This window comes from Oncorhynchus mykiss, chromosome 8 (assembly GCF_057628025.1).
Source record: "Oncorhynchus mykiss isolate SJ-2025 chromosome 8, ASM5762802v1, whole genome shotgun sequence".
Classification (NCBI taxonomy): Eukaryota; Metazoa; Chordata; class Actinopteri; order Salmoniformes; family Salmonidae; genus Oncorhynchus; species Oncorhynchus mykiss.
The window spans coordinates 71,232,094-71,244,491 of record NC_143029.1 but is presented as its reverse complement, the minus strand read 5'-3'; the positions used below and the strand labels follow the sequence as shown (position 1 = coordinate 71,244,491).

At 41.4% G+C, this 12,398-nt stretch overlaps 1 protein-coding gene across 4 annotated transcripts in view; it reads left to right on the top strand.

The window, feature by feature from the left end:
• LOC110530436 (E3 ubiquitin-protein ligase RNF138) overlaps positions 1-8,625 on the top strand; it is a 45,859-nt gene extending 37,234 nt beyond the window's left edge. For 2 of the 4 annotated variants that reach the window (XM_090182455.1, XM_090182454.1), the window contains exons 7-8: positions 6,618-6,725; positions 7,072-8,625. In XM_090182455.1, coding sequence (XP_090038581.1) covers positions 6,618-6,725; positions 7,072-7,152 — 189 coding nt within the window. In that variant the 3' untranslated portion in view covers positions 7,153-8,625. The remainder of the gene's footprint in view (positions 1-6,617; positions 6,726-7,071) is intronic. The other 2 variants (XM_090182457.1, XM_090182456.1) reach the window with 1 other exon arrangement.
• The last annotated feature ends 3,773 nt before the right edge of the window (positions 8,626-12,398 follow it).

Sequence of the window (12,398 nt, the reverse complement as noted above, 5' to 3'; positions counted from 1 at the left end):
TGAGGATGGAGTTATCGGGATGATGAGAGGTGTTGGGTTTGTGCCTGACATAGCGTTTTCATTGATGGCCAAAAAGCTCAATTTTAGTCTCATCTGAGTCTCCCACATGCCTTTTGGCATACACCAAATGTGTTTGCTTATTTTTTTCTTTAAGGAAGGGCTTTTTTCTGGTCACTCTTCTGTAAAGCCCAGCTCTGTGGAGGGTATGGCTTAAAGTGGTCCTATGGACAGATACTCCAATCTCCGCTGTGGAGCTTTACAGCTCCTTCAGGGTTATCTTTGGTCTCTTTGTTGCCTCTCTGATTAATGCCCTCCTTTCCTGGTCTGTGAGTTTTGGTGGGCGGCCCTCTCTTGGCAGGTTTGTTGTGGTGCCATATTCTTTAAAACATTTTATAATGGATTTAATGGTGCTCTGTGGGATGTTCAAAGTTTCTGATATTTTTTTAGAACCCAACCCTGATCTGTACTCCACAACTTTGTCCCTGACCTGTTTGGAGAGCTCCTTGGTCTTTATGGTGCCGCTTGCTTGGTGGTGCCCCTTGCTTAGTGGTGTTGCAGACTTTGAGGCCTTTCAGAACAGGTGTGTATATCTACTGAGATCATGTGACACTTAGATTGAACACAGGTGGACTTCATTTAACTAATTATGTGACTTCTGAAGGTAATTGGTTGCACCAGATCTTACTTAGGGGCTTCATAGCAAAGGGGGCGAATACATATGCACGCACCACTTTAACTTTTTAATTTTTTTTCATTTCACTTCACCAATTTGGACTATTGTGTATGGGGGAATAGAAAAAACTCCAAGGGGGATGAATAATTTTGCAAGGCACTGTAGGCATTCCTCTTGTGCAGATGGGATAGGGCAGTGTGGTGAAGAATGCATTGTCTGTGGACCTATTGGGGCAGTTAGCAAATTGAAGTGGGTATAGCGTGATCCTTGACTAGTGTCACGGATCCCTCTGGAACTTTCATTACGCACACCTGTTCCCTATTCCCACAGATTAGGACCTGTATAAGTGTGCCTTTTGGTTTCCATCGGGCTGTCCATTATTGTTAAAATGTCCGTTGCTGCGTTTGAGTACCTGTGCTGTGTATTTTGGCTTTCGTGCCATTGTGGATTGCGCAGATGATTACGGGTCTCGTCCCGTGTGTTAATCAATGTGCGCGTGTGTTATTTATCCGAGGTACCCCTCGCTCTTTTGTTTTGGATTCCTACCCTGTGTGTTATGTGTTTGTTTGGTCTTCGTCCCCGTGCCTTTTACATGGCCTTAATTTGGGCTTAATAAAAAACCTTAGGCGCAAGAATGTGTAATGTATTCCCCATCACCTTGCCATGGTTAAATGCGGTGCTTCCTGCTTTCAGTTTTGCGTGAATGCTGCCATCTATCCACGGTTGCTCGTTAGGGTAGGTTTTAATAGTCACAATGGGTACAACATCTCCTATACACTTCTTGATAAACTCGGTGAACGTCTCGGTGTACACGTCCATATTATTCCCAGAAGCTACCCGGAACATATTCCAGTCAGCGTGATCAAAACAATCTTGAAGCGTGGATTCCGATTGGTCAGACCAGCGTTGAATAGTCCTTAGCAAGGGCGCTTCCTGTTTTAGTTTCTGCCTATAGGAAGGGGGGAGCAAAATGGAGTCTTAGTCAGATTTGCCAAAAGGAGGGCAGGGGAGGGCCTTGTATGCATCCTGGAAATTAAAATAAGAATGGTCCAGTGTTTTTCCAGCACAAGTGCAACAGTCAATATGCTGAAAGAATTTAGGTGGCCTTTTCCTCAAAATTTGCATTGTTAAAATCCCCAGCTACAATAAATGCAGCCTCAAGATAAATGGTTTCCAGTTTGCATAAAGTCCAGTGAAGTTCCTTGAGGGATGTTGTGGTATCGGCTTGAGGGGGGATATACGTTCGGCATATGATTGCCAGGAATTCTAAGTCAGCTGAACAAAAGGACTTGAGTTCTTGCATGTTCTTACCATGACACCATGAGTCATTAACCATGAAGCATACACTCCCCGCCCTTCTTCTTCCCAGAGAGATATTTATTCCTGTCAGCGCGATGCACTGAGAATGTAGGTGGCTGTACAGACTGACAGTATATCCCGAGAGAGCCATGTTTTCGTGAAACAGAGTACAGTGCCTTGCGAAAGTATTCGGCCCCCTTGAACTTTGCGACCTTTTGCCACATTTCAGGCTTCAAACATAAAGATATAAAACTGTATTTTTTTGTGAAGAATCAACAACAAGTGGGACACAATCATGAAGTGAAACGACATTTATTGGATATTTCAAACTTTTTTAACAAATCAAAAACTGAAAAATTGGGCGTGCAAAATTATTCAGCCCCCTTAAGTTAATACTTTTTAGCGCCACCTTTTGCTGTGATTACAGCTGTAAGTCGCTTGGGGTATGTCTCTATCAGTTTTACACATCGAGAGACTGAATTTTTTTCCCATTCCTCCTTGCAAAACAGTTCAAACTCAGTGAGGTTGGATGGAGAGCATTTGTGAACAGCAGTTTTCAGTTCTTTCCACAGATTCTCGTATGGATTCAGGTCTGGACTTTGACTTGGCCATTCTAACACCTGGATATGTTTATTTTTGAACCATTCCATCGTAGATTTTGCTTTATGTTTTGGATCATTGTCTTGTTGGAAGACAAATCTCCGTCCCAGTCTCAGGTCTTTTGCAGACTCCATCAGGTTTTCTTCCAGAATGGTCCTGTATTTGGCTCCATCCATCTTCCCATCAATTTTAACCATCTTCCCTGTCCCTGCTGAAGAAAAGCAGGCCCAAACCATGATGCTGCCACCACCATGTTTGACAATGGGCATGGTGTGTTCAGGGTGATGAGCTGTGTTGCTTTTACGCCAAACATAACGTTTTGCATTGTTGCCAAAAAGTTCAATTTTGGTTTCATCTGACCAGAGCACCTTCTGCCACATGTTTGGTGTGTCTCCCAGGTGGCTTGTGGCAAACTTTAAACGACACTTTTTATGGATATCTTTAAGAAATGGCTTTCTTCTTGCCACTCTTCCATAAAGGCCAGATTTGTGCAATATACGACTGATTGTTGTCCTATGGACAGAGTCTCCCACCTCAGCTGTAGATCTCTGCAGTTCATCCAGAGTGATCATGGGCCTCTTGGCTGCATCTCTGATCAGTCTTCTCCTTGAATGAGCTGAAAGTTTAGAGGGACGGCCAGGTCTTGGTAGATTTGCAGTGGTCTGATACTCCTTCCATTTCAATATTATCGCTTGCACAGTGCTCCTTGGGATGTTTAAAGCTTGGGAAATCTTTTGTATCCAAATCCGGCTTTAAACTTCTTCACAACAGTATCTCGGACCTGCCTGGTGTGTTCCTTGTTCTTCATGATGCTCTCTGCGCTTTTAACGGACCTCTGAGACTATCACAGTGCAGGTGCATTTATACGGAGACTTGATTACACACAGGTGGATTGTATTTATCATCATTAGTCATTTAGGTCAACATTGGATCATTCAGAGATCCTCACTGAACTTCTGGAGAGAGTTTGCTGCACTGAAAGTAAAGGGGCTGAATAATTTTGCACGCCCAATTTTTCCGTTTTTGATTTGTTAAAAAAGTTTGAAATATCCAATAAATGTCGTTCCACTTCATGATTGTGTCCCACTTGTTGTTGATTCTTCACAAAAAAATACAGTTCTATATCTTTATGTTTGAAGCCTGAAATGTGGCAAAAGGTCGCAAAGTTCAAGGGGGCCGAATACTTTCGCAAGGCACTGTATGTTACAATCCCCAATGTCTCTCTGGAAAGCAGCCCTTGCCCTGATCTCGTCAACTTTGTTATCTAGGTACTGGACATTAGCGAGTAATATACTCCGAAGCGGTGGGTGGTGTGTGCACATCCTAAGTCTGACTAGAAGACCGCTCCGACTCCCTCTTCTCCGGCGATGTTGTTTTGGGTCGGCCTCTGGAATCAGTTCAAATGCCCTAGGTGGTGCAGACAAAGGATCCACTTCGGGAAAGTCGTATTCATGGTCGTAGTGTTGGTAAGTTGACGCCGCTCTGATATCCTAGAATTCTTCCCGGCTGTGTGTAATAACACATAAGATTGGGTTGAGGTCAGCTAATCCCTCTCCTTCTTGGTCAAATAACCCATACACAGCTTGGAGGTGTTTTGGGTCATTGTCCTGTTGAAAAACAAATGATAGTCCCACTAAGTGCAAACCAAATGGGATAGCGTATCGCTGCAGAATGCTATGGTAGCCATGCTGGTTAAGTGTAACTTGAATTCTAAATAAATCACTGACACTGTCACCAGCAAAGCACCCCCACAGCATCACACCTCCTCTTCCATGCTTCATGGTGGGAACCATACATGCAGAGAACATCCGTTCACCTACTCTATGTCTCACAAAGACACAGTGGTTCGAACCAAAAATCTCAAATTTGGTCTCATCAGACCAAAAGACAGATTTCCACTGGTCTAATGTTCATTGCTTGTGTTTCTCGGCCCAAGCATGTCTCTTCTTATTATTGGTGTCCTTTAGTAGTGGTTTCTTTGCATCAATTCGACCATGAAGGCCTGAACAGTTGATGTTGAGATCTGTCTGTTACTTGATCTCTGAAGCACTTATTTTGGCTGCAATCTGAGGTGCAGTTAAATGTTGATTTCTGAGGCTGGTAACTCTAATGAACTTATCCTCTGCAGTAGATGTAACTCTGGGTCTTCCTTTCCTGTGGCGGTCCTCATGAGAGGCAGTTTCATCATAACGCTTGATGGTTTTTGCGACTGCGTTTAAAGAAACTTTCACTGAATCCACATTGACTGAACTTCATGTGTTAAATTAATTATCAACTGTCGTTTCTCTTTGCTTATTTGAGCTGTTCTTGCCATAATATGGACAAATAGGGCTATTTTCTGTATAACACCCCTACCTTGTCACAACACAAATGATTGGCTCACATGCATTAAAAAGGGAAGAAATTCCACAAATTAACTTTTAACAAGTCACACCTGTTAATTTAAATGCATTTCAGGTGACTACCTCAAAGCTGGTTGAGAGAATGCCAAGAGTGTGCAAAACGGTCAAGGCAAAGGGTGGCTACTTTGAAGAATCTCAAATATAAAATACACTGCTCAAAAAAATAAAGGGAACACTAAAATAACACATCCTAGATCTGAATGAATGAAATATTCTTATTAAATATGTTTTTCTTTACATAGTTGAATGTGCTGACAACAAAATCACACAAAAAGTATCAATAGAAATCAAATTTATCAACCCATGGAGGTCTGGATTTGGAGTCACACTCAAAATTAAAGTGGAAAACCACACTACAGGCTGATCCAACTTTGATGTAATGTCCTTAAAAGAAGTCAAAATGAGGCTCAGTAGTGTGTGTGGCCTCCACATCGGGCCCTCATACCACCCTCATGTAGTCTGTTTCTGACCATTTGAGCAGACATATGCACATTTGTGGCCTGCTGGAGGTCATTTTGCAGGGCTCTGGCAGTGCTCCTCCTGCTCCTCCTTGCACAAAGGCAGAGGTAGCGGTCCTGCTGCTGGGTTGTTGCCCTCCTACGGCCTCCTCCACGTCTCCTGATGTATTGGCCTGTCTCCTGGTAGCGCCTCCATGCTCTGGACACTATGCTGACAGACACAGCAAACCTTCTTGCCACATCTCGCATTGATGTGCCATCCTGGATGACCTGAGCCACTTGTGTGGGTTGTAGACTCCGTCTCATGCTACCACTAGAGTGAAAGCACCGGCAGCATTCAAAAGTGACCAAAACATCAGCCAGGAAGCATAGGAACTGAGAAGTGGTCTGTGGTCCCCACCTGCAGAACCACTCCTTTATTGGGGGTGTCTTGCTAAATGCCTATAATTTCCATCTGTTGTCTATTCCATTTGCACAACAGCATGTGAAATGTATTGTCAATCAGTGTTGCTTCCTAAGTGGACAGTTTGATTTCACAGAAGTGTGATTGACTTGGAGTTACATTGTGTTGTTTAAGTGTTCCCTTTATTTTTTTGAGCAGTGTATATTTTTGATTTGTCTAACACTTTTTTGGTTACTACATGACTCCATATGTGTTATTTCATAGTTTTGATGTCTTCACTATTATTCTACAATGTAGAAAATAATAAAATACAGAAAAACCCTTGAGTTGGCGTGTCCAAACTGTACCTTCCTCATGCATGTAAATATTATCTTCTAGTATAGCAAGTATTTCAAACTAGAACCCAACAGGCCTCATTATGTATTTAAAATGTATTTAAACTTTTACTTAACTAGGCAAGTCACCCTCCTCTAACCCGGATGGCGCTGGGCCAAATGTGCTCCGCCCTATGGGACTCCTGATGATTGCCAGCTGTGATACAGCCTGGGATCGTACCAGGATCTGTAGTGACGCCTCGAGCACTGAGATGCAGTGCCTTTAGACTACTGCGCCACTCGGGAGTCAATTTACTGATTTCCTTATATGAACTGTACAGTAACTCGTGAAAATCTGAAATTGTCGCATGTTGCGTTTTATATTTTTGTTCAGTGTAAAAATTATTGGGATGTGCATTAGGATGTGCTGTTTGTTCTGTTTGGGAAGTCACCCCCTCTCTCCTCTAGGTGTGTCCCATCTGTGCTGCCACTGTTTGGGGCAATGCTAGTTACTGCAGCCGAAACCTCATCGGTCACCTGGCTATCAGGCATTGTTTCAGCTATGACACCTACATGGTGAGTGTCTCATAATCTTTCTCTGAAGTTATGCCAAGGAGTTCCATAGAGAAAAACAAATGGATCACGATTTCCAAGAAATTCTTCCTAGAAATTCTTCAGAGGAAAACATTGTCCTGTTCTTGACAGCACTGTAACTCAATGCATTTTAAATTGCAACAGGCTGACTTTGCATTATTCTCACATACAGTACATACCATCATGTCTACTCTAGATGGTAGCTTAGAACACAATAGCTAATTTCCCTTCTAATTGTTGTGTCGTGTATTTTGTACATACCATAAACAAAGATGGTTCATGTTTGTTGATGTCCTACTTTTTACGGAATCCTCCTGTATGTTCCCAGAATGTAGGGGAAGACGATTACACCCAACTCTGCCTTGCCATTCAGCAGTCACTGCGACAAGGCACCGGCATCACAGAGTGACAACAAGACCCTAAGAGAGCTACACATTATGTTCCAACACAATACCTACCTCTTCAACCGCTCCTTGCCACATCAATGCGGTCTATGATGTTACTTATTGTATCTGTTACGGATACAAGTATCCTGTGTGTGTATCCTGTTTCTTTTCTCTCCTTCTCCCCTCAAAGGTGGCAATCATCATCATTCCCCAATCAGAAGACACACCTCCTCCTGTTTCCATTACCCAATCACATCCCCTTTCCCTTGGTTTAAAAACCCATTCAGTTGTTTCCTCTGGAGCTCGATCTCTCTATATCGCTATCGCTCTCTATATCGCTATCGCTCTCTATATCGCTCTCGCTCTCTATATATCTCTCGCTCTCTATATCTTGCTCTCTATATTGCTCTCTATATCTTGCTCTCTATCTCTCGCTCTCTATATCGCTCTCGATATCTCTCTCTATATCTTGCTCTCTATATCTCTCTCTATATATCTCTCTATATCTTGCTCTCTGTATCTGTCTCTATATCTCTCTCTATATATCTCTCTATATCTTGTATATCTCTCTATATCTTGCTCTCTAAATCTCTCTCTATATCTCTCTATATCTTGCTCTCTATATCTCTCGCTCTCTATATCGCTCTCGCTCTCTATCGCTCTCGCTCTCTATCGCTCTCTATTTATCTCTCGCTCTCTATATCGCTCTCTATATCTTGCTCTCTATATCTTGCTCTCTATATCTCTCACTCTCTATATCTCTCTCTATATATCTCTCTATATCTTGCTCTCTATATCTCTCTCTATATATCTCTCTATATCTTACTCTCTATATCTCTCGCTCTCTATATCGCTCTCGCTCTCTATATCGCTCTCTATATCTTGCTCTCTATATCTCTCGCTCTCTATATCACTCTCTATATCTCTCGCTCTCTGTCTCTCTCTATATATCTCTCTATATCTTGCTCTCTATATATATCTCTCTCTATCTTACTCTCTATATCTCTCGCTCTCTATATCGCTCTCGCTCTCTATATCGCTCTCGCTCTCTATATCGCTCTCGCTCTCTATCGCTCTCTATATCGCTCTCTATATATCTCTCGCTCTCTATATATCTCTCGCTCTCTATATCGCTCTCGCTCTCTATATCGCTCTCGCTCTCTATCGCTCTCTATATCGCTCTCTATATATCTCTCGCTCTCTATATCGCTCTCGCTCTCTATATCGCTCTCGCTCTCTATATCGCTCTCGCTCTCTATCGCTCTCTATATCGCTCTCTATATATCTCTCACTCTCTATATCGCTCTCTATATCTTGCTCTCTATATTTGTATAGATACGCTGTATTTTTGGTTAGTTAGTTAGCTGTATTGAAGTAGGCTAGTCTAGTTTAGGGGTGTATTTGGATATTTGTTTCTTTCCTTGGGTCCAGCTCAGCCCCTTTTCCTGCCCCCCTTTACCATGTGTTTATCAAATAAACCTTGAGTTTGACGGTGATTTAGTTGTCTGTGGTTTTTCGTTCTCACTGTTACTTTGTCACTATTATTTTTGTATTTTTTATTTCACCTTTATTTAACCAGGTAGGCTAGTTGAGAACAAGTTCTCATTTACAACTGCGACCTGGCCAAGATAAAGCATAGCAGTGTGAACAGACAACAACACAGAGTTATGGGTGGGTGTTGCCATCGTGACCAGTGAACTGAGATAAGGCGGAGCTTTACCTAACATGGACTTGTAGATGACCTGGAGCCAGTGGGTCTGGCGACGAATATGTAGCAAGTGCCAGCCGACTAGAGCATACAGGTCGCAGTGGTGGGTGGTATAAGGTGCTTTAGTAACAAAACGGATGGCACTGTGATAAACTGCATCCAGTTTGCTGAGTAGAGTATTGGAAGCTATTTTGTAGATGACATCGCCGAAGTCGAGGATCTGTAGGATAGTCAGTTTTACTAGGGTAAGTTTGGCAGCGTGAATGAAGGAGGCTTTGTTGCGGAAAAGAAATCAGACTCTAGATTTGAATTTAGATTGGAGATGTTTGATATGAGTCTGGAAGGAGAGTTTACAGTCTAGCCAGACACCTAGGTACTTATAGATGTCCACATATTCTAGGTCGGAACCATCCAGGGTGGTGATGCTAGTCGGGCGTGCGGGTGCAGGCAGCGAACGGTTGAAAAGCATGCATTTGGTTTTACTAGCGTTCAAGAGCAGTTGGAGGCCACGAAAGGAGTGTTGTATGGCATTGAAGCTCGTTTGGAGGTTAGAAAGCACAGTGAAATAAATAAATAAATAATACTTTGCATGAGTTATGGGTCTCGTTACCATCCCCTCCCTAGACTGCCAGGCCAAAGGGATTCGTAACAGTATCGTATGTTCCTGGAAAGCAATTGCATATCCCTTCTGTGAGTTGTTTCTCTGTATTCCATTTTCATTCCACTTTCACACAATGTGTCCATTACAGTAGGTCTAGTCCTTGGTGGGTTCTTCAAGTTAAAGTTTACAATAGAGTGTGTGATTATTTACAGTTAGTCAGGCAGATCTATGTAAAGGTTCTACTCATGAAATCATGTTCACAGACAAGTTTTGCTGTGGGGCATCCAATGCTCATAGAACATGGATCTGTACTGAGTGGACAAAACAATAGGAACACTTCTTTCCATGACCTAGACTGACCAGGTGAGTACAGGTGAAAGCTATGATCCCTTATTTCACCAGTTATATCCACTGTAGATGATTTGATTAGGATCTATTGTAGTTATAATTTGGACTAATCTTCCAAGAGTCCTTAAACATTAAAATACAATTTATAATATGATCACATTTTCACATATAAAACACTGTTACAAACAACAGATAAAATACACTGATATATTGACCAGATAAATACAGAATGATTCCTTCATCTACCATAGTATTACACAACCTTACGGTTTATTGTAATGAAATGGTTCTAAAGAGGAGGAAGGGGAGTGCTACTAAGGTACACAATAGTACATTTTGGTAGACAGAAGGTGCTCTTTGGTAAAAGGGGTGAATAAGTCATGAAAAAGAAAGGACCAAGGCACTCTTCATATAATTAATTAAAATGCCTTTATTTGTATGGCATGTTCAATAGAAACAAAGTTTTACAAATCTGATGTGTTTCGGCTGCATGGCCTTCGTCAGGGAGTACAACGAAATAATACAATGTCCTCTTTTGAACAGCTTTTCCAATCAGCCCTAAATGGAAGAGGGACTGGTTACAAAATTGATTGGACACACCTAGTAAGCAATACTATACACATTAAAAAGTGAAATACTGTAGCTATGTTATCAAAAAATTCAACTCCAAGCTAGAAGTATCAGAATGCCTAGAAAGGTAGTTTTAAACTTATATGACTGGGAGAAGTGTCAAGAATAAGAGAGCAATATATTCCATAGTACACTAGAACACAGCAAACATGAACAACAGCAGTCTAAACATAGCTGAGGGCAATTGGGCAAAATGTCCACTAGATGACAGCAAATGGACCTATCACTACCCTACAGGAAGGGTGAGAAATCCATATCTTCATTTAAACCATGGTACTTAGTGTCCTGTAGCTTGTAAATCCATATCTTCATTTAAACCAGGGTACTTAGTGGACTGTAGTTTGTAAATCCATATCTTCATTTAAACCAGGGTACTTAGTGGCCTGTAGTTTGTAAATCCATATCTTCATTTAAACCAGGGTACTTAGTGGCCTGTAGTTTGTAAATCCATATCTTCATTTAAACCAGGGTACTTAGTGGACTGTAGTTTGTAAATCTAAAAACTTTCCCTTTGGTTTAGCTGTTTAAGACGGTCCCATTTTCTAATTGAGGCCGGAACATGATCAATACCCATAGCTTGTATGGAGGCAGGGTTGCCGTGGTGTAAGGACTTGTAGTGCCTTACCATGGGGTAGTCTTCATTGCCTACCCGTATGGCGTACTTGTGTTCCGCTAAGGGGTCTTGAAGGTGTCTCTTTGTCCGTCCAATGTAGAACACCTTGCACTGTGGACATTCCAATCTATAGATGACATGGGTGGTTTTGCAGTTAATGAAATGCTTGATGTAATACACTATTTTAGAAGTTGTGTCAACAGAATACTTTTTTTCTGTGCAATATTTCTGCAATGGTTGTAATGGTTACATTTAAAAGAGCCCTTAGGTTTGTGGTCAAGCCAAGTTTTGTTTTAGTCACCAGGAAGATAACTGTGGAATAATTTGTCATTTAGTGTAGGACATCTCTTAAAGCTTATGACTGGTGGCTCTGGGAAGACTTGGCGTAGTAGCATATCACTTTGGATGATTCCCCAATTGTTTTTAATGATTATTATGTTCTCTGCTTCAGTGCTGTATTTTGTAACAGAATACACTCTCTCTGATGTATCACAAGGCACTCTCCTTTGCAACAAGTTCTCTCTGTCAGATATTCCAGCTCTTATACCTGCATCTTTCAGGACCTAAACATGCCATACAAATAAAGGCATTTTAATTTAACATGAAGAGTGCCTTGGTCCTCCTTTCTTTTTGCGTTTTAAAGTATTGCTTGAATTTATATATTGAACGTTTTTTGGTTTGCTCAGACAAATGATTAAATTCATTATTGCTCTGATTCAAAATGTTATTCTGCCAATGTATCTTTTCTGCCAGGATAACACATGGGTGGTGGACAATCTATTCTTAGTATTGACTGAATGTCTGTCTCTTACCAACTGAATACTGTTGTGAATGGAGTTTGGTTGTTTTAAAAGATGTACATTGTGAAATAAAATAAGCATGTTTTTTTCAATTATCTTATGGATTAATGACCAAGTAAAAGCACTGTGCATGACAACAACAGAATAATAATTTCTCCACCTTAAAACAATCCTTGCTGCTTTGTTCTGTTCTATCTGCAGCCTCCTAATTTCACCTGCTGATGCATTTCCAGAGACCATAGAACAGTAGTTCATCTGACTCCCAATTCATGCTTGGGATGTTTGCTTAAGAATATTTCCCAGTAAATATTTAGGTATCCTTCTGATCATGCATACAGTTAATTAAAAAACAAAACACAGTTTAGTTATTTGAGACGACCGTGATAAGCAGTTGTCTAGCTGCACCCCTAGTAGTTTGGTTTCTGACACTTCCTGAATTTGTACTCCCCAATTTGCGATAAGCATGCTGATTGGCTGTGATCAGATCATTCTTTTTTCCATATACTCCCATATTTGGGATGGCAGGTAGCCTAGTGGTCAGTGTTGGGCAAGTAACAAAAGGTTGCTAG